The sequence below is a fragment of the Scyliorhinus torazame genome, chromosome 8 (assembly GCF_047496885.1).
Source record: "Scyliorhinus torazame isolate Kashiwa2021f chromosome 8, sScyTor2.1, whole genome shotgun sequence".
NCBI classification, from domain to species: Eukaryota; Metazoa; Chordata; class Chondrichthyes; order Carcharhiniformes; family Scyliorhinidae; genus Scyliorhinus; species Scyliorhinus torazame.
Window position 1 is genome coordinate 119,429,002 of NC_092714.1, and position 14,146 is coordinate 119,443,147.

General features: G+C 46.8%; 1 protein-coding gene across 2 annotated transcripts in view; it reads left to right on the forward strand.

Moving 5' to 3' along the window:
- egfl6 (EGF-like-domain, multiple 6) overlaps window positions 1-14,146 on the forward strand; it is a 123,282-nt gene that overhangs the window by 23,001 nt on the left and 86,135 nt on the right. The window contains exon 2 of one of the 2 annotated variants that reach the window (XM_072514091.1): window positions 8,179-8,285. The exons of the other annotated variant lie outside the window; for it this stretch is intronic. Within the exon in view, the coding sequence (XP_072370192.1) occupies window positions 8,179-8,285 (107 nt within the window). The remainder of the gene's footprint in view (window positions 1-8,178; window positions 8,286-14,146) is intronic. 2 annotated transcript variants of the gene reach the window in all.

The following is a 14,146-nucleotide window of genomic DNA, read 5'->3' on the forward strand; positions in this document are numbered from 1 at the left end:
AAAATATCGCAAAAGAAACTGGTGGTGAGTAGGTCTGAATCCACACTGCAAACACTCGAAAAACAACTACAGAAATCCGGTGGACTAAGAAAACCCGTCCATCTACACTGCAGCCGTCCAAAAAAAGATCAAGAAGATAAAAATATGGCTATAAATGGAGGGGTGCCGAAAAAAAGTGTAACCATCAAAGGAATCGAAATTTAAACAAAAATTTCAGAGAAAACAGCATCAAAAGAAGCTTGCCATGTTCTCTGCCCAGAAAGTGCTCCCTCTATTCTGAGTAGCAAGTAAAGTAACAAAATGCTGCAACAATAGTATGGAGCTGAGGGTGTTCCAGACTCCAAAAGAAACAAGCTGAGCTCAGGAAAAAAAAAGAAACGGGCACATTTGAGCTTATGCAAGCCTTCCCATAGCAAAATGGCAGGTGTTTTTGGCACCATGGGATCGTATGTTGAAAGAATCGAGCTCTGGAGAATATACACTGAAATATTTGAATACTTCGTCCAGGTGAACAAAATTTCAGCGGACATAGTAGTTCTAACTTTCCTGAGCACCATGAGGGTGGGGGTGGGGAGGAGATCTCCAGTGAGGTCTGGTGCAACCAGAAAAAACAGGCTTGAAAACCAATGGTGAGATTGTGGAGATATGGCTGGGCCATCTCTCACTGACACATTTGGTCATCGCCAAGAGGTTCAAGTTCCGTAAACGTAACCAGCAAGATGGTAAGTCAACCGTATAATTCATAGCTACTTTGAAAAGATTAGCTGAATACTGTGAATTTGGAGATGTCTTGAATGACACCAGTAGAATAGACGTGTGTGAGTTACGAAGTGAAGCTATCAAGAAAGGCTGTTAACAGAGCAATTTAGACAAAAAGCCACGATCTTTATAGAATAGCAGCTAAAGAAGTATAACAATTAACTCGAGTAAAAAGTCAGCTGAGACCCGAACACAGGCACAGGTTTAAAATAGTCACCAATGTGCAAAAACTGTGCACACAGCAACTGATTGCTGGAGTAGAGATGCAAAATGCAAGAATTGTGAAAGGTGGTACAGTACATCGAACGTGCGGGTTGGAGGAAGAAACAACAAATTTCAAACAAAAATTACAAAAACCAAGAACCAAATACATGAAATGAAAAATTGGACAGAGAGAAGAGTAGCCACACGCTATAAAAAGGGCACGATAAAGGACCAGAGACACAGTCAGATGACGAACTGTCGTTGAATGTACTGGCCATTGCAGGCGCACTGAATCATTACTGGGTCACTCCTTTATTGGACGGACAACCCTGGGCGGGATTCTCTGAGCCCCGTACTGGGCCGGAAAATCGCCGCAACCGCGCCACGCCGCCCCGACGCCGGCCGCGATTCTCCGAGGAGCAGCGAATCGGCGCCATTTGTGCAGGTGCATTTGGCGCGGGGCCGGTCGAGGGCTGCTGTCCACGGCCGGCCCGCCGATTCCCCGGCCTTGATGGGCCGAGCGACTGCGCAGAAACGGCAGAGTCCCGCCGGCGCCGTCCACACCTGCTTGAGCCGGCGGGAACTCTGCCCGCAGGGTCGGGGGTGCGGCCTGTTGGGTGGGGGGAGGTGGCTCTTTCACCGGGGGCGGCCTCCGATGGGGTCTGGCCCGCGATCGGTGGGCTGGCCTCTCTAGCCCCAGCCCTATTTTGTTACATGGCCAGCCCCTGAACCCCCGCGCCATGTTGCGTTGGTGCCGGCTCATTGAGGAAGTCCCCCGTGCATTCGCGGGTTGGCACGCACCACTGTGCATGCACGGGTTGACGCGGCGCCACTGTGCATGCGCGAAACGGGCGCCTATGGGGGCCAGAATCGATAGTGCCCGCGCCCGTTTCGCGCTGTCGTGAAACGCCATGGACTGTATGCAGAACAATACTTTTCACTGTACCTTGGTACACATGACGTAAAACAAATACAATACAACCAGTGACATTTTAAAAAAAAATGTAGTGTACCCAATTCATTTTTTCCAATTCAGGGGCAATTTAGCATGGCCAATCCACCTACCCTGCACATCTTTGGGTTGTGGGGGCAAAACCCACGCAAACACGGGGAGAATCTGCAAACTCCACACGGACAGTGACCCTGAGCCGGGATCGAACCTGGAACCTCGGTGCTGCCCACAACCAGTGAAGATGGAAGTGGATACTGAAGCTGCCTTTTTGTTGGACCCAGAAACTGTTTACCAAGAGAAATCATGACATACCGCCTTGAAATCTTCCAAGATAATACTCAAAACCTATACCAACGAAGTGGTTCCATTAAGGGGCCATTTCACTGTAAATGTGCAGCTAAACAGAGAGACCGCAGACTTGTCCCTGCACTTTCACCTAACCCTAACTCTAACAATCCAGCCCTCATGGGGAGAACCAGGCTGGAGAGAATCAAGCTAAATTGGGCCAAGGTAAATCTCATATCTGAGTCCAAATCAGGCCCAACCGAAAGCCTAAAGGAACAGAAAGTAGCAGCTGCTAAAAAAAAAGCTCTAAAAGCCACTGTGGTCAAGGCTCAGGCTAGCAGTGCTTGGGACCAAGACAATTAAAGCTCAACATACTGTAACAAATGTGGTACAGGATCAAGAAACAAAGGGTCAAGGGCTTATGGAAGATACATATGAGTGCTTTGACAAAAATGAAGGTCAAAACTGTACTGAAAAATTTGGCGAGAATGTCCAGAATGTATTTGCATGCTCCCTTACCATAGGAAACTCTGATTCATTAGAAAGAATATTCAATTTGCAAAAAAAGCTGCTGACTTCCTTCATGCATCAATGGTCAACGAGAATATAAGGTTACTGATAGTAAACAAAGACAACAGGAGCAAAAGGAGCCAGCACAGAAACTCATGAAGGATGTTTGGATGGGAGTTGCTCCAGATGACCAAATGAAAAGTGTTAGAGCTGCTCAGCCTGCAACACCAATATTCCTTTCCCATTTCACCCTGCACAGCAGTAGTCCAACACGCATACCGATAGCAAGAAGAATTACCGTAACCTGACTTTGCTGAACAGACTAACCCTGAAGGCCAAATCTGATTTGTTCTTAAAGGGTGACGACACTTTTGGAAATCCTCAGGACCAACAACTTTAACTAGATAGTTTAGAGGTTGCATTCCAGAAACGAGACCTAAAACATGAGGTGAATGCAGCAAGAATGAAACCTCGAGAAAAGAGACACCAGGGGGGCGGGATTCTCCGACCCCCCGCCGGGTCGGAGAATCGCTGGGGGGCGGCGTGAATCCCGCCCCCACTGGCTGCCGAATTCTCTGGCACCATGGATTTGGTGGGGGCAGGAATCGTGCCGCGCCGGTCGGCGGCCGCTGGCAGCGCCCCCCCCCGGCGATTCTCCGGCCCGCGATGGGCCGAGTGGCCGCCCGTTTTGTGGCGGTCCCGCCGGCGTAAATTAGAGTAGGTCCTTACCGGCAGGACCTGGCGGCGCGGATGGCCTCTGGGGCTCTCGGGGGATCTGGCCCCGGGAGGTGCCCCCACTGTGGCCCGGCCCGCCATCGAGGCCCAATGATCCACGGGCGGGCCTGTTCCATGGGGGCACTCTATTCTTCTGCACCGGCGGCTGTAGCGGTCCACCATTGCCGGTGCGGAGACAGAGCCCTCTGTGCATGCGCTGGGATGATGCCAGAACACACTGGCCCTCCCGCGCATGCGCCAACTCGCCCCGGCTGGCAGAGACCCTTCGGCGGCAGTTGGCGTGGCGCCAAGCCTCTTCCCCGCCGGCTGGCGCGGCGCAAACCACTCATGGGCCGGCCTAGCACCTGAAGGTGCAGAGGATTCCGCACCTTTGGGGCAGCCCGAAGCCGGAGTGGTTCATGCCACTCCTTGCCACCGGAGTTGCCTGCCCTGCCGATTACGGCAGAATCCTGCCCAGGTGCTTGGTCTCCTGAAGATGCGGCTAGGTGCCAAGACCGTACTGGAGGGGCCCTTCAGTATAATGCTTAAAGAGACACCCACATCTCGGTGGCCTGCTGCATCCTCCACAACATCGCTCAGCAGAGGGGCGACGTGCTGGAGGAGGAGGAGGAAGAACGTTCTTCCCCGTCCGCTGAGGAGGATGGAGGAGGATTGTCAGGCTATGGAGCCCAGGCAGGCAAGTGAGGCCGACGACATGACTGCCAGGGCCAACGCGCATGGGATACTCTGATTGCCTCCAGGTTCACCATCTGGGGCGGGGTGGGGTGGACTGGCCAGTGGCATGAGCACCACACCCACACCTACACCCTCTCCTGCCGCGCTATGGGATGGGGGTCCTGGGTTGGTAGTAACACCGTGTCTTGTCCATGGGATGGAGGATGATGACAACCCACTCTGCAATGAGCTCTGATCGCCACATCGTATGACAACATCTGACTCCTGCTGATAACACTTTTCACCATCCACCTGGGTGATCCTTGCATGCGAGCTGGCCATTCACTCACACGGTCCAGATGGTACAGCAGGAGTGGAGGCAGCCTGCTGTGATTTGCGCCCTGCAACCTGGGTACCCGTTGGCAGCTGTCATCTGGGGTGCCCGGGCCTGGATGGTGGTGTGGTGCTGCCCGTTTCCCACCAGATGCAATAGGGTTAGGGAGGAGGAGAGTCCGAGGTGTTGCGGCGTTCCAGCACCTCCCCTGTGGTAGCCACCGGCATGGGCCCAATCTCCTCCTTCTCTCTCTGGGACTGGATCACTTCCCTCTGTGTCTGCACCACATCGACCAGCACCTGGGCAATGTTCCTACCTTCACCTGCTGTACCTGATGCGCTGTGTGGTGCGCACCAGACAGTGTCCCAGGAGCCTCTTCACTAAAGTGCCCAACTGAGTTTTGGGGACAGCTGTGATGGGAAGTCAGTGTCATTCTCAGACTCGAGCTCTGGGGAATACTATGTCTCGGGCGGAGCGCTGGCGTCCAAGCTTCTCTCAGCGTCGGGTGGTGGTGGTGAGGGTGGGGGTGAGGGTGGTGTGGGGGAGAGGGTGGGGGTGAGAATGGTGGGGGGTCAGTGTGAGGGACATGGTGGGGGTGGTGTTGGGGGAGGCAGTTGGTACATGTGTCACGGGGAACCACAAATCAGCCGGCTCTTCCTTCTTTCCTCCAGGCCGCCAGCCACGTCCAGGGCCCTCTGTTCTGCCATGGTTAGGGGCCCCGGTTCCGGCGGTCCCCCTCTAGTTTTCCCTCGCTCCCGGTAGTTGTGGCCAGATTTCTCCTGCGCCGGGGGGGGGGGGGCGGGGGGGGGGGGGGCAGGCGACCTGCAGCTATCGCGGCGTACAACATGGCGCCAGCCACACACGGACCAACCTGCCAGATAATGCCCTCCTGGACACCCGCTCACCACTCCTGGGCAGAGAATCCACCCCTGAAGTTAAAGTCAACACGAAAAGCAGACATCTGAGATTCGCTGACAACCACACTGGAATTAACATCCTCCAAAACGTCTAACTTATTGAGTGTTCTGTTTGTTAATTGTTCATATTGCAAATTTTGATTGTCGACATTATCTTGTGTTTATTTTCAGGAACCTCTGATATAAAGGGGGAGAAATGTGTTTGGCATTCATGTTTGTTCCTAGTTGGAACATGGTTATGTTAAGAGTTTGATCACATGGCATATCAATGACATCATCGGCGGTTTGGGGTGGCTAACAATCAATCTATTTTAGCAGCCTGGGAGAAAACACCTTTCCAATAAAACTCTTGTTTATTTGTACATTTGTGGTCTGCAAGCCTTAAAAATACCAAAACTGCACTTTAAAAATACCAAAACTGTCAATGGTCAAAATCCAAATTGGATCTCCACAGTGTGTGGAAGCTGTGGCATGGAGTTCAGTGGGTCACCTGTTGTTTCTGGATCTGCTCCCAACCAGTTCTCGATTCTCCTCAAAACACAGCAACACTGGAATCCTCAGAGGGAAATGGACTGCTTCATTACTAAAAGTTTGCTTTAACCACTCAATGAGCTTCACAAAGTCCCTTTAAGTGCTCAGAAACTGAATTTCACCTAAATACTTGAAATTACTCCCAGCCAAATCAACACTGCAGAATAGCTCTGCTGTGTGACCTTTCACCCTTACAATCTCTTCTTGCCTATCAGGCACTGTCCAAGCTCAACAAAGCCACCTGAAAGAAAATAGATTGCCAGCTGGCTTCACCACAGAAAGCAGAGAGTCGGAGTGAGGGGTCGTTATTCAGAGTGGCAGAAGGCGGGAACTGGTCCTCGACGAGGATCAGTGCTGACTGCTGTTCACAATTTACATTATTTTAAAATTTAGAGGTTGATATCAAATTGTGGAGCGGGGTGGGGGGGGGGGGGGGGGCTGTTTGCGGTGATAATGAATGCTGAGGAGGACTGCAACAAATTACAGGTTCTTGCAGAATGGGCAAATAATTGTCAAATGAAGTTCAAAACCATCCAGATGGAATAGAAGAGCAAAGGGATCTTGGAGTACAGATAACTAATCACTAAAAGTTTAACTGTACATGAGCAAGGCCATTAAAAAAACAAAGATATAACTTTATAACCAATGAAAAAAATGATATTTCTAGAGGAATAAAATCAAAAAGTTATGTGAAATCCATATTGAATCTTAATTAAACTACACTTAGAATTCTGTATGTAGTTCTGATAGCCATATTATAAGTTCATAAGATAAAGGAGCAGAATTAAACCATTTGGCCCATCGAGTCTGCTCTGCCATTTGATTATGGCTGATCTCATCCTGGCCTCAACTCTACCATCCTGCCCATTCTCCATAACCCTTCAGCCCATTACTTGTGACAATAAAGATTATTATTATTATTAAAAATGTGTCTAACTCTGCTTTAAATTTACTTACTGTCCGAGAATCCATCACACTCTGGGGTAGCTCCATAGATTACAGGAAATAGAGGCATTGGAGAGGATGCAGAGAAGACATACAAGGAGGATACCAGAAATGGGTGGGTAAATGTATAAGGAAAGGATTGATAGGCTGGCTTTCCTTTCTATCAAATAAAGAATGCTGAGTGTTAGCCTAATAGGAGGTCTTCAAAACGATGAAAGGTTTTGATTGAATGGATACAGAGAGAATGGTTCCTCTTGTTGGGAAGATCATAGCTAGAGGCCCTCAATAAAAATTGATTACCAAGAATTCTAATTGGGAATTCTGAAAAAACGTCTTTATCCAAAGAATGGCAAGAATGTGGAGCCCTCTGGAGGCTGAAGCGAATAATAGATGCATTTAAGCGGAAGCTAAATAAACCTTAAGGGAGAAGTGAATAAATGATAACGATGATAGAATCAGATGAGATGAAATGGAATTAAGCTAATGTGGGGCATAAACACTGACATAGCCTGAATGGGGCAGATGGCTTCTTTCTGTGCTGTATATCCTATGTAAATATCTGTAGGTGATATAAGTAGTTGCGAACTTAGGGATATTTTGGCAATGAAGGGGGGGTGACACTTGGCTAACTTCCATTTCATGGGGCAGCACGGTGGCGCAGTAGTTAGCACTGCTGCCTCACGGCGCCGGGGTCCCGGCTCTGGGTCACTGTCCATGTGGAGTTTGCCCATTCTCCTCGTGTTTGCGTGGGTTTCGCCTCCACAACCTAAAGATGTGCAGGGTAGGTGGATTGGCCACGCTAAATTGGCCCTTAATTCGAAAAATTAATTGGGTACTCTTAAATTTTTAAAAAAAATCTTCCACTTCATTTAAATGACTCAGGGCATCGAGTGGGCATTTCAGGATTACAGCGGGGTTATGGGAAGGAATGGTTGTGGCTACGTCATTCTGTTTTCCAGATTGCCTCACCATCACCTGGAATTGGTATTATTTTTGGTCAAAAGCTCCAGAAACTGTCGGAAAACTCCTGATCAATCTGCAGAGTGTAAACGTGCTGTTGTCCTGCACACCATGCGCCAATCCAACTCTCTAGAGAATGCAGCTCCATAGAAAGTAACATTCCCATGGTCCTGAGTACAGCTCCAGTTCCTCGGAGTCACAATGCAATCACGCAGTCGTCAGTCAAAGAGATCTGAGGAATACAAGAGCCACCCGCCATTCGTGAACCATGGTTGGTATTGTTGATCCATAAGGCCACCCGCTTCAGCACCCAAGATTTTAAGCAGTCTGATGAGAAAAGATACATCATAGCTCTAATTAAATGGTGACACATCTGTGTTTTTCTCCCCCAGTTTTCGAGAGCAAAGACATTCTGGAATTCAATCCGGACTTTGTCGCTACGGATCCCGGCTTGAATGCTGCTATGGATGGAAAAAGAATTACAAGGGGCAATGCGAAGGTACAAGAGCAGCATTCCCCTTCTCCTACCTTTCTGACACAGGAAACTGCAGCGTGATCCTGATCTGAAAATGCTGTAACATGAATTCATTTGTTGGTCAATGGATCAGCAGTGTGAAAGAAAGAAGAAATTGCATTTTAATGTAACACTTTTCACAGCCCTCAAGATATGCCAAAGCCCTTTCCAGCCAATGAAGTGCTTTTGAAATGCAGTCTCTATTGTTATGGGAGCAAGTGCAGCTGCAATACTGTGCACAATGTTACAACACCCTGGGATAGGGCACAATTCCAGCCCCACTTACCCCAGAGTCACAAAACAATTGAATTAACCAATTATTCTTTGAACTATACCCAAATTCTTTGGTCCTTGGCTGGTCAATAATTACAGTCACTAGGTTTGTAAATTTAAACCTAATTACTTTTTATTTACAGCAAGAACTATAATGAAATATGCAGCAAATACAACTGGCTAAATATTATCTAATTCTGAAATCCCCTCCCTCTACACACACACACAAGACAAACAAACACAGATGGGAAGTGAGGGATGAAAATAATAAGTAAAAGTATAACAACTCTTTGTTTCAGGTGGTTGTCTTTAAGCACACTTTCCTTCAAAGTATGCTTTCCGATTGAGGTCTCTGTTTGCAGCCTGTAATGGTTTTCACGGTAGATTGATTCATTCAGGTTCTCTTTAGATTCAGGAGGGCAGCAGCTCACCACATTTCTGGCGAGAGCAGCCATTCACAGCTCCTTCTTCTTCAGTGTCCAGGACCTAACACTGAGCTTCTGGGGTCTCTGAAAATCATTCCACTCGAGTAGGATCCAATCACCACCTGTTGCCAGGTAGAATACGGCCTTTTGGCACCAGCCACCCAATTGAACCGAGTCCCACCCCATCTTTTGGGTACCACAAAGTGTGAGTTCTCCTGGTCGAACACTAGCACCAAATACTATGGTTTCGACTTCTTGAATTCCTCATTCTTTCTGCTCCTTGACTTAAAGACACATGTCCATTAAGCATCCATGGACAAAAAATGATAACGGCAAAAACAAAGAAAGGAGAAATAAGGGAATCAACAGGAAAAATGTTTACAACAGCAAAGGTGCAAACAACCACCTGAATTTATTTGGTGCCATAAATGTAGATAAATGTTCCAAAGCACTTCAGAGGCCTGAGGGAAATGGCTGTCTAGCGGGAGAGTCAGTTATTAGATGGGAACTAATTTTTATTAAAAAAATAGGCTCGAAGGAGGATCTCTAGAGGCAGGTGGAGGGACCTATGGAGGAAATTAAAATGGATTGGATCTAGACTTCTATTGCACAACCAGCAATGATGGGGATAGGGGACTGGGATGCACAGAGGCCGAAGTGAGGAGAGCAGAGATTTTGGGATTAATTGTGTGGCTGGTGGAAGTTTTGACAACAGAGTGAGGTAATACAATGTAAGCAGGAGAATCTTCAATTTGTAATGTTTGCAGACAGGAAGGAACGTGGGTCAGCATGGTGTTGGGTGATGTATGGGCATTAAATTGTGTGGGATAAAATACTAACAGTAGAGCTTTGAATAAGATAGAGTGTCTGGATGGTGAAAGGCTGGAAAAGAGAGCATTGGCCTGTAAATCTCAAGGGAAATGTAACAGCGTCAGAGGGGAAGAGATAGGTAGTGGTATGGAAGTTGAAGGAGGTTGTCTCTGTGATAGAGAAGATAAGGAGGCTTAAACTCAGTGTGGGGTGAACAGCATACCGGTGGTACGGGCACTCTGATTCACTCTGATTTAGAGGATAGAATTTGTTCACAGGATCAGGGCTAATTAATGATGAGAGCTCAAACAGCAAACAGCTTTTGGTTTTTAGGTTGAAAGATTTTTCCTGGCCAGAAAACTGTGAGAGTTGCCCTAATTCACCTCTAAATAGTACCATCTGGGATCCTTTAGCTTCATCCAGACAGGCAGACTTGCTCAGCTTAACAATTGTCCTGAAATGCACCTCCTACAACAATGTTGCTCCTTCAGTACTACACTGACTCACTCATGCATGGTGGGACTTTACCCAAACTTCTAACACAGGTGATATTGCCCACTGAACAATATAAGGATTACAGAAATTCGCTCAGGTTCATAGAACTCACTTTCAACAACCCGCGAGCTTGCCTTGTGGAAAGAAAGTGCCTGTAAGGTAGTGATCAAAACCACCTTGCAGGATATGCTCTGCACCCATGTTCAAACAATGCATGTGCCTCTTATGCATACCTTTTAGATTAACTTTATTAGCATAAATGAGGTCTCTAAATATGCTGTCATTGGTCTGCTGTGTGGTATCAGAGGGTTGAAGCTCACTGCCAGGTAGAAAGCAGGAGCTGAACAATAACAGTAATTGGGAAACCCGACGAAGCTTTTGTGCTTTAAGTTTGATTACAATTCCTGGATCACCAGTCTGAGGGAAGCTTGTGAGAACCTGTCTGTGCAAAACAGACTGCAGGAAATGTGCACACCTGCTTTGCCAATGGCTTGAAGTATCTGTAGAAAAGATCTGATGAAAGCTGCTGCACAGGTCGTAATTTTGTGTCTAGAACAATTTTCCCACCAACTTGGATTTAAGCCTTAACTGCATAGAATCTACATTTGGCACCAACCTCAACAAATAAGCATGTCAGAGACAAGGGAAACCAGCAGCTGTGCGTCTGGTTCCTTCAGTCTGAACGGTTTACCTCGTGTCACATCAAGCCATAACTTAAGATTGTTATTCCAGAGACACCAGTATGAAATGCTTTTAACTTATCTGGTGCATGATGTCTGAATTGTTACACCATACTGCATTATTTCCTGAATAACATTGGATTGGTCCTAATGGTGCTTTTCATTGACAAGGATATTGATAGCTTGACTGACGTTATGACTTGGTGATCTTTGATTTGTGGAAGTTATGCAGCTTTGAGGCCAAAATCTTTTCCAACATATGTATTTATATTTAGGACTGTGCAGCAAGCAGAACTAAATTGTTTTGGGGATGTATAGGAAATATGGCTGCCTGCAGGGATACTTCCTTCTTCAATCTATGATGTGGAGATGCCGGCGTTGGACTGGGGTGAGCACAGTACGAAGTCTTACAACACCAGGTTAAAGTCCAACAGGTTTGTTTCGATGTCACTAGCTTTCGGAGCGCTGCTCCGAATACCTCTTCATTCACCTGAGGAAGGAGCAGCGCTCCAAAAGCTAGTGACATCGAAACAAACCTGTTGGACTTTAACCTGGTGTTGTAAGATGTTTGAGACGAGCCTGATTTGGTTACCGATCTCTCCTCTCCAAAGTTCATAGTGAACTATTCAAACAAATAAATTCTAATCACCTCAAAGGCTATTTTCCCAAATCCACAACCCACCCCCCACTCTCTATTTCACCCCTTCTGTTTAGAAGGTGCTGACTCCAGAAGCTTTTGGGTCCACTGGATGATCTGGAGGGTGGGGATGTTGGATATAACAAACCTTGAAGAACCAGGGATTCTGGTGGGATCTGGACGTTTAAGATGACCAATAACAATCTTAGTGGTACCTAATATATGCCAGGTCCTCAGGCAGGCTTTTATTTGTACAAGCTATGGACTCCAATATCAGAGATGAAGGGTCTCACGTGGGTTATATCCCACACAAGGAATTTCCTTAGCCCAAGCTTTCTGCCCATTGACCTGGATGCAGAGGTGAATACAATGGTTAGGTTACCCAAGGGGTAAGAACATAAGAACTAGGAGCAGGAGTAGGCCATCTGGCCCCTCGAGCCTGCTCCACCATTCAATGAGATCATGGCTGATCTTTTGTGGACTCAGCTCCACTTTCCAGCCCGAACACCATAACCCTTAATCCCTTTATTCTTCAAAAAACTATCTATCTTTATCTTAAAAACATTTAATGAAGGAGCATCTACTGCTTCACTGAGCAAGGAATTCCATAGATTCACAACCCTTTGGGTGAAGAAGTTCATCCTAAACTCAGTCCTAAATCTACTTCCCCTTATTTTGAGGCTATGCCCCCTAGTTCTGCTTTCACCCGCCAGTGGAAACAATCTGCCCGCATCTATCCTATCTATTCCCTTCATAATCTTATATGTTTCTATAAGATGCCCCCCTCATCCTTCTAAATTCCAACGAGTACCGTCCTACCTTTTTGTTGGTATAAACCATTCCTGAGCACTGAGAAAAATCACTTGGAAGGTTCTCCACTGTTCCTCAACTGTTTCACCATAAAGTCTTTGCTTCCAGTCTACCTTAGCTAGTTCTTCTCTCACCCCATTGTAATCTCCTTTGTTTAAGCACAAAACACTAGTGCTTGATTTTACCTTCTCACCCTCTCCTCGGAATCCAACCCCTTCAGCTCTGGGATTAACCTAGTGAATCTCCTCTGCACACCCGCCAGTGCCAGTACGTCCTTTCTCAAGTAAGGAGACCAAAACTGAACACAACGCTCCAGGTGTGGCCTCACTAACACCTTATACAATTGCAGCCGAACCGCCCTAGTCTTAAATCCATCCCTCTAGCAATGAAGGACAAAATTCTATTTGCCTTCTTAATCACCTGTTGCACCTGGAAACCAACTTTTTGTGACTCATGCACCCAGGTCTCTCTGCACAGCAACATGTTTTAATATTTTATCATTTAAATAATAATCCCTTTTGCTGTTATTCCTACCAAAATGGATAACCTCACATTTGTCAACATTGTATTCCATCTGCCAGATCCTAGCCCATTCACTTAGCCTATCCAAATCCCTCTGCAGACTTCCAGTATCCTCTGCACTTTTTGCTTTACCACTTATCTTAGTGTCGTCTGCAAACTTGGACACATTGCCCTTGGTCCCCAACTCCAAATCATCTATGTAAATTGTGAACAGTTGTGGGCCCAACACTGATCCCTGAGGGACACCACTAGCTACTGATTGCCAACCAGAGAAACACCCATTAATCCCCACTCTTTGCTTTCTATTAATTAACCAATCCTCTATCCATGCTACTACTTTCCCCTTAATGCCATGCATCTTTATCTTATGCAGCAACCTTTTGTGTGGCAGCTTGTCAAAGGCTTTCTGGAAATCCAGATATACCACATCCATTGGCTCCCCGTTATCTACCGCACTGTTAATGTCCTCAAAAAATTCCACTAAATTAGTTAGGCATGACCTGTGCTTTATGAACCCATGCTGCGTCTGCCCAATGGGACAATTTCCATCCAGATGCCTCACTATTTCTTCCTTGATGATAGATTCCAGCATCTTCCCTACTACCGAAGTTAAGCTCACTGGCTTATAATTACCCGCTTTCTGCCTACCTCCTTTTTTAAACAGTGGTGTCACGTTTGCTAATTTCCAATCTGCCGGGACCACCCCAGAGTCCAGTGAATTTTGGTAAATTATCACTAGTGCATTTGCAATTTCCCTAGCCATCTCTTTTAGCACTCTGGGATGCATTCCATCAGGGCCAGGAGACTTGTCTACCTTTAGCCCCATTAGCTTGCCCACCACTACCTCCTTGGTGATAACAATCCTCTCAAGGTCCTCACCTGTCATAGCCTCATTTCCATCAGTCACTGGCATGTTATTTGTGTCTTCCACTGTGTAGAAACTTTTACTATCTGTTTTTATATTCTGAGCAAGTTTACTCTCATAATCTATCTTACTCTTCTTAATAGCTTTTTTAGTCGCTTTCTGTTGCCCCCTAAAGATTTCCCAGTCCTCTAGTCTCCCACTGATCTTTGCTACTTTGTATGTTTTTTCCTTCAGTTTGATACTTTCCCTTATTTCCTTAGATATCCACGGTCGATTTTCCCCCTTTTTACCGTCCTTCCTTTTTGTTGGTATAAACCTTTCCTGAGCAC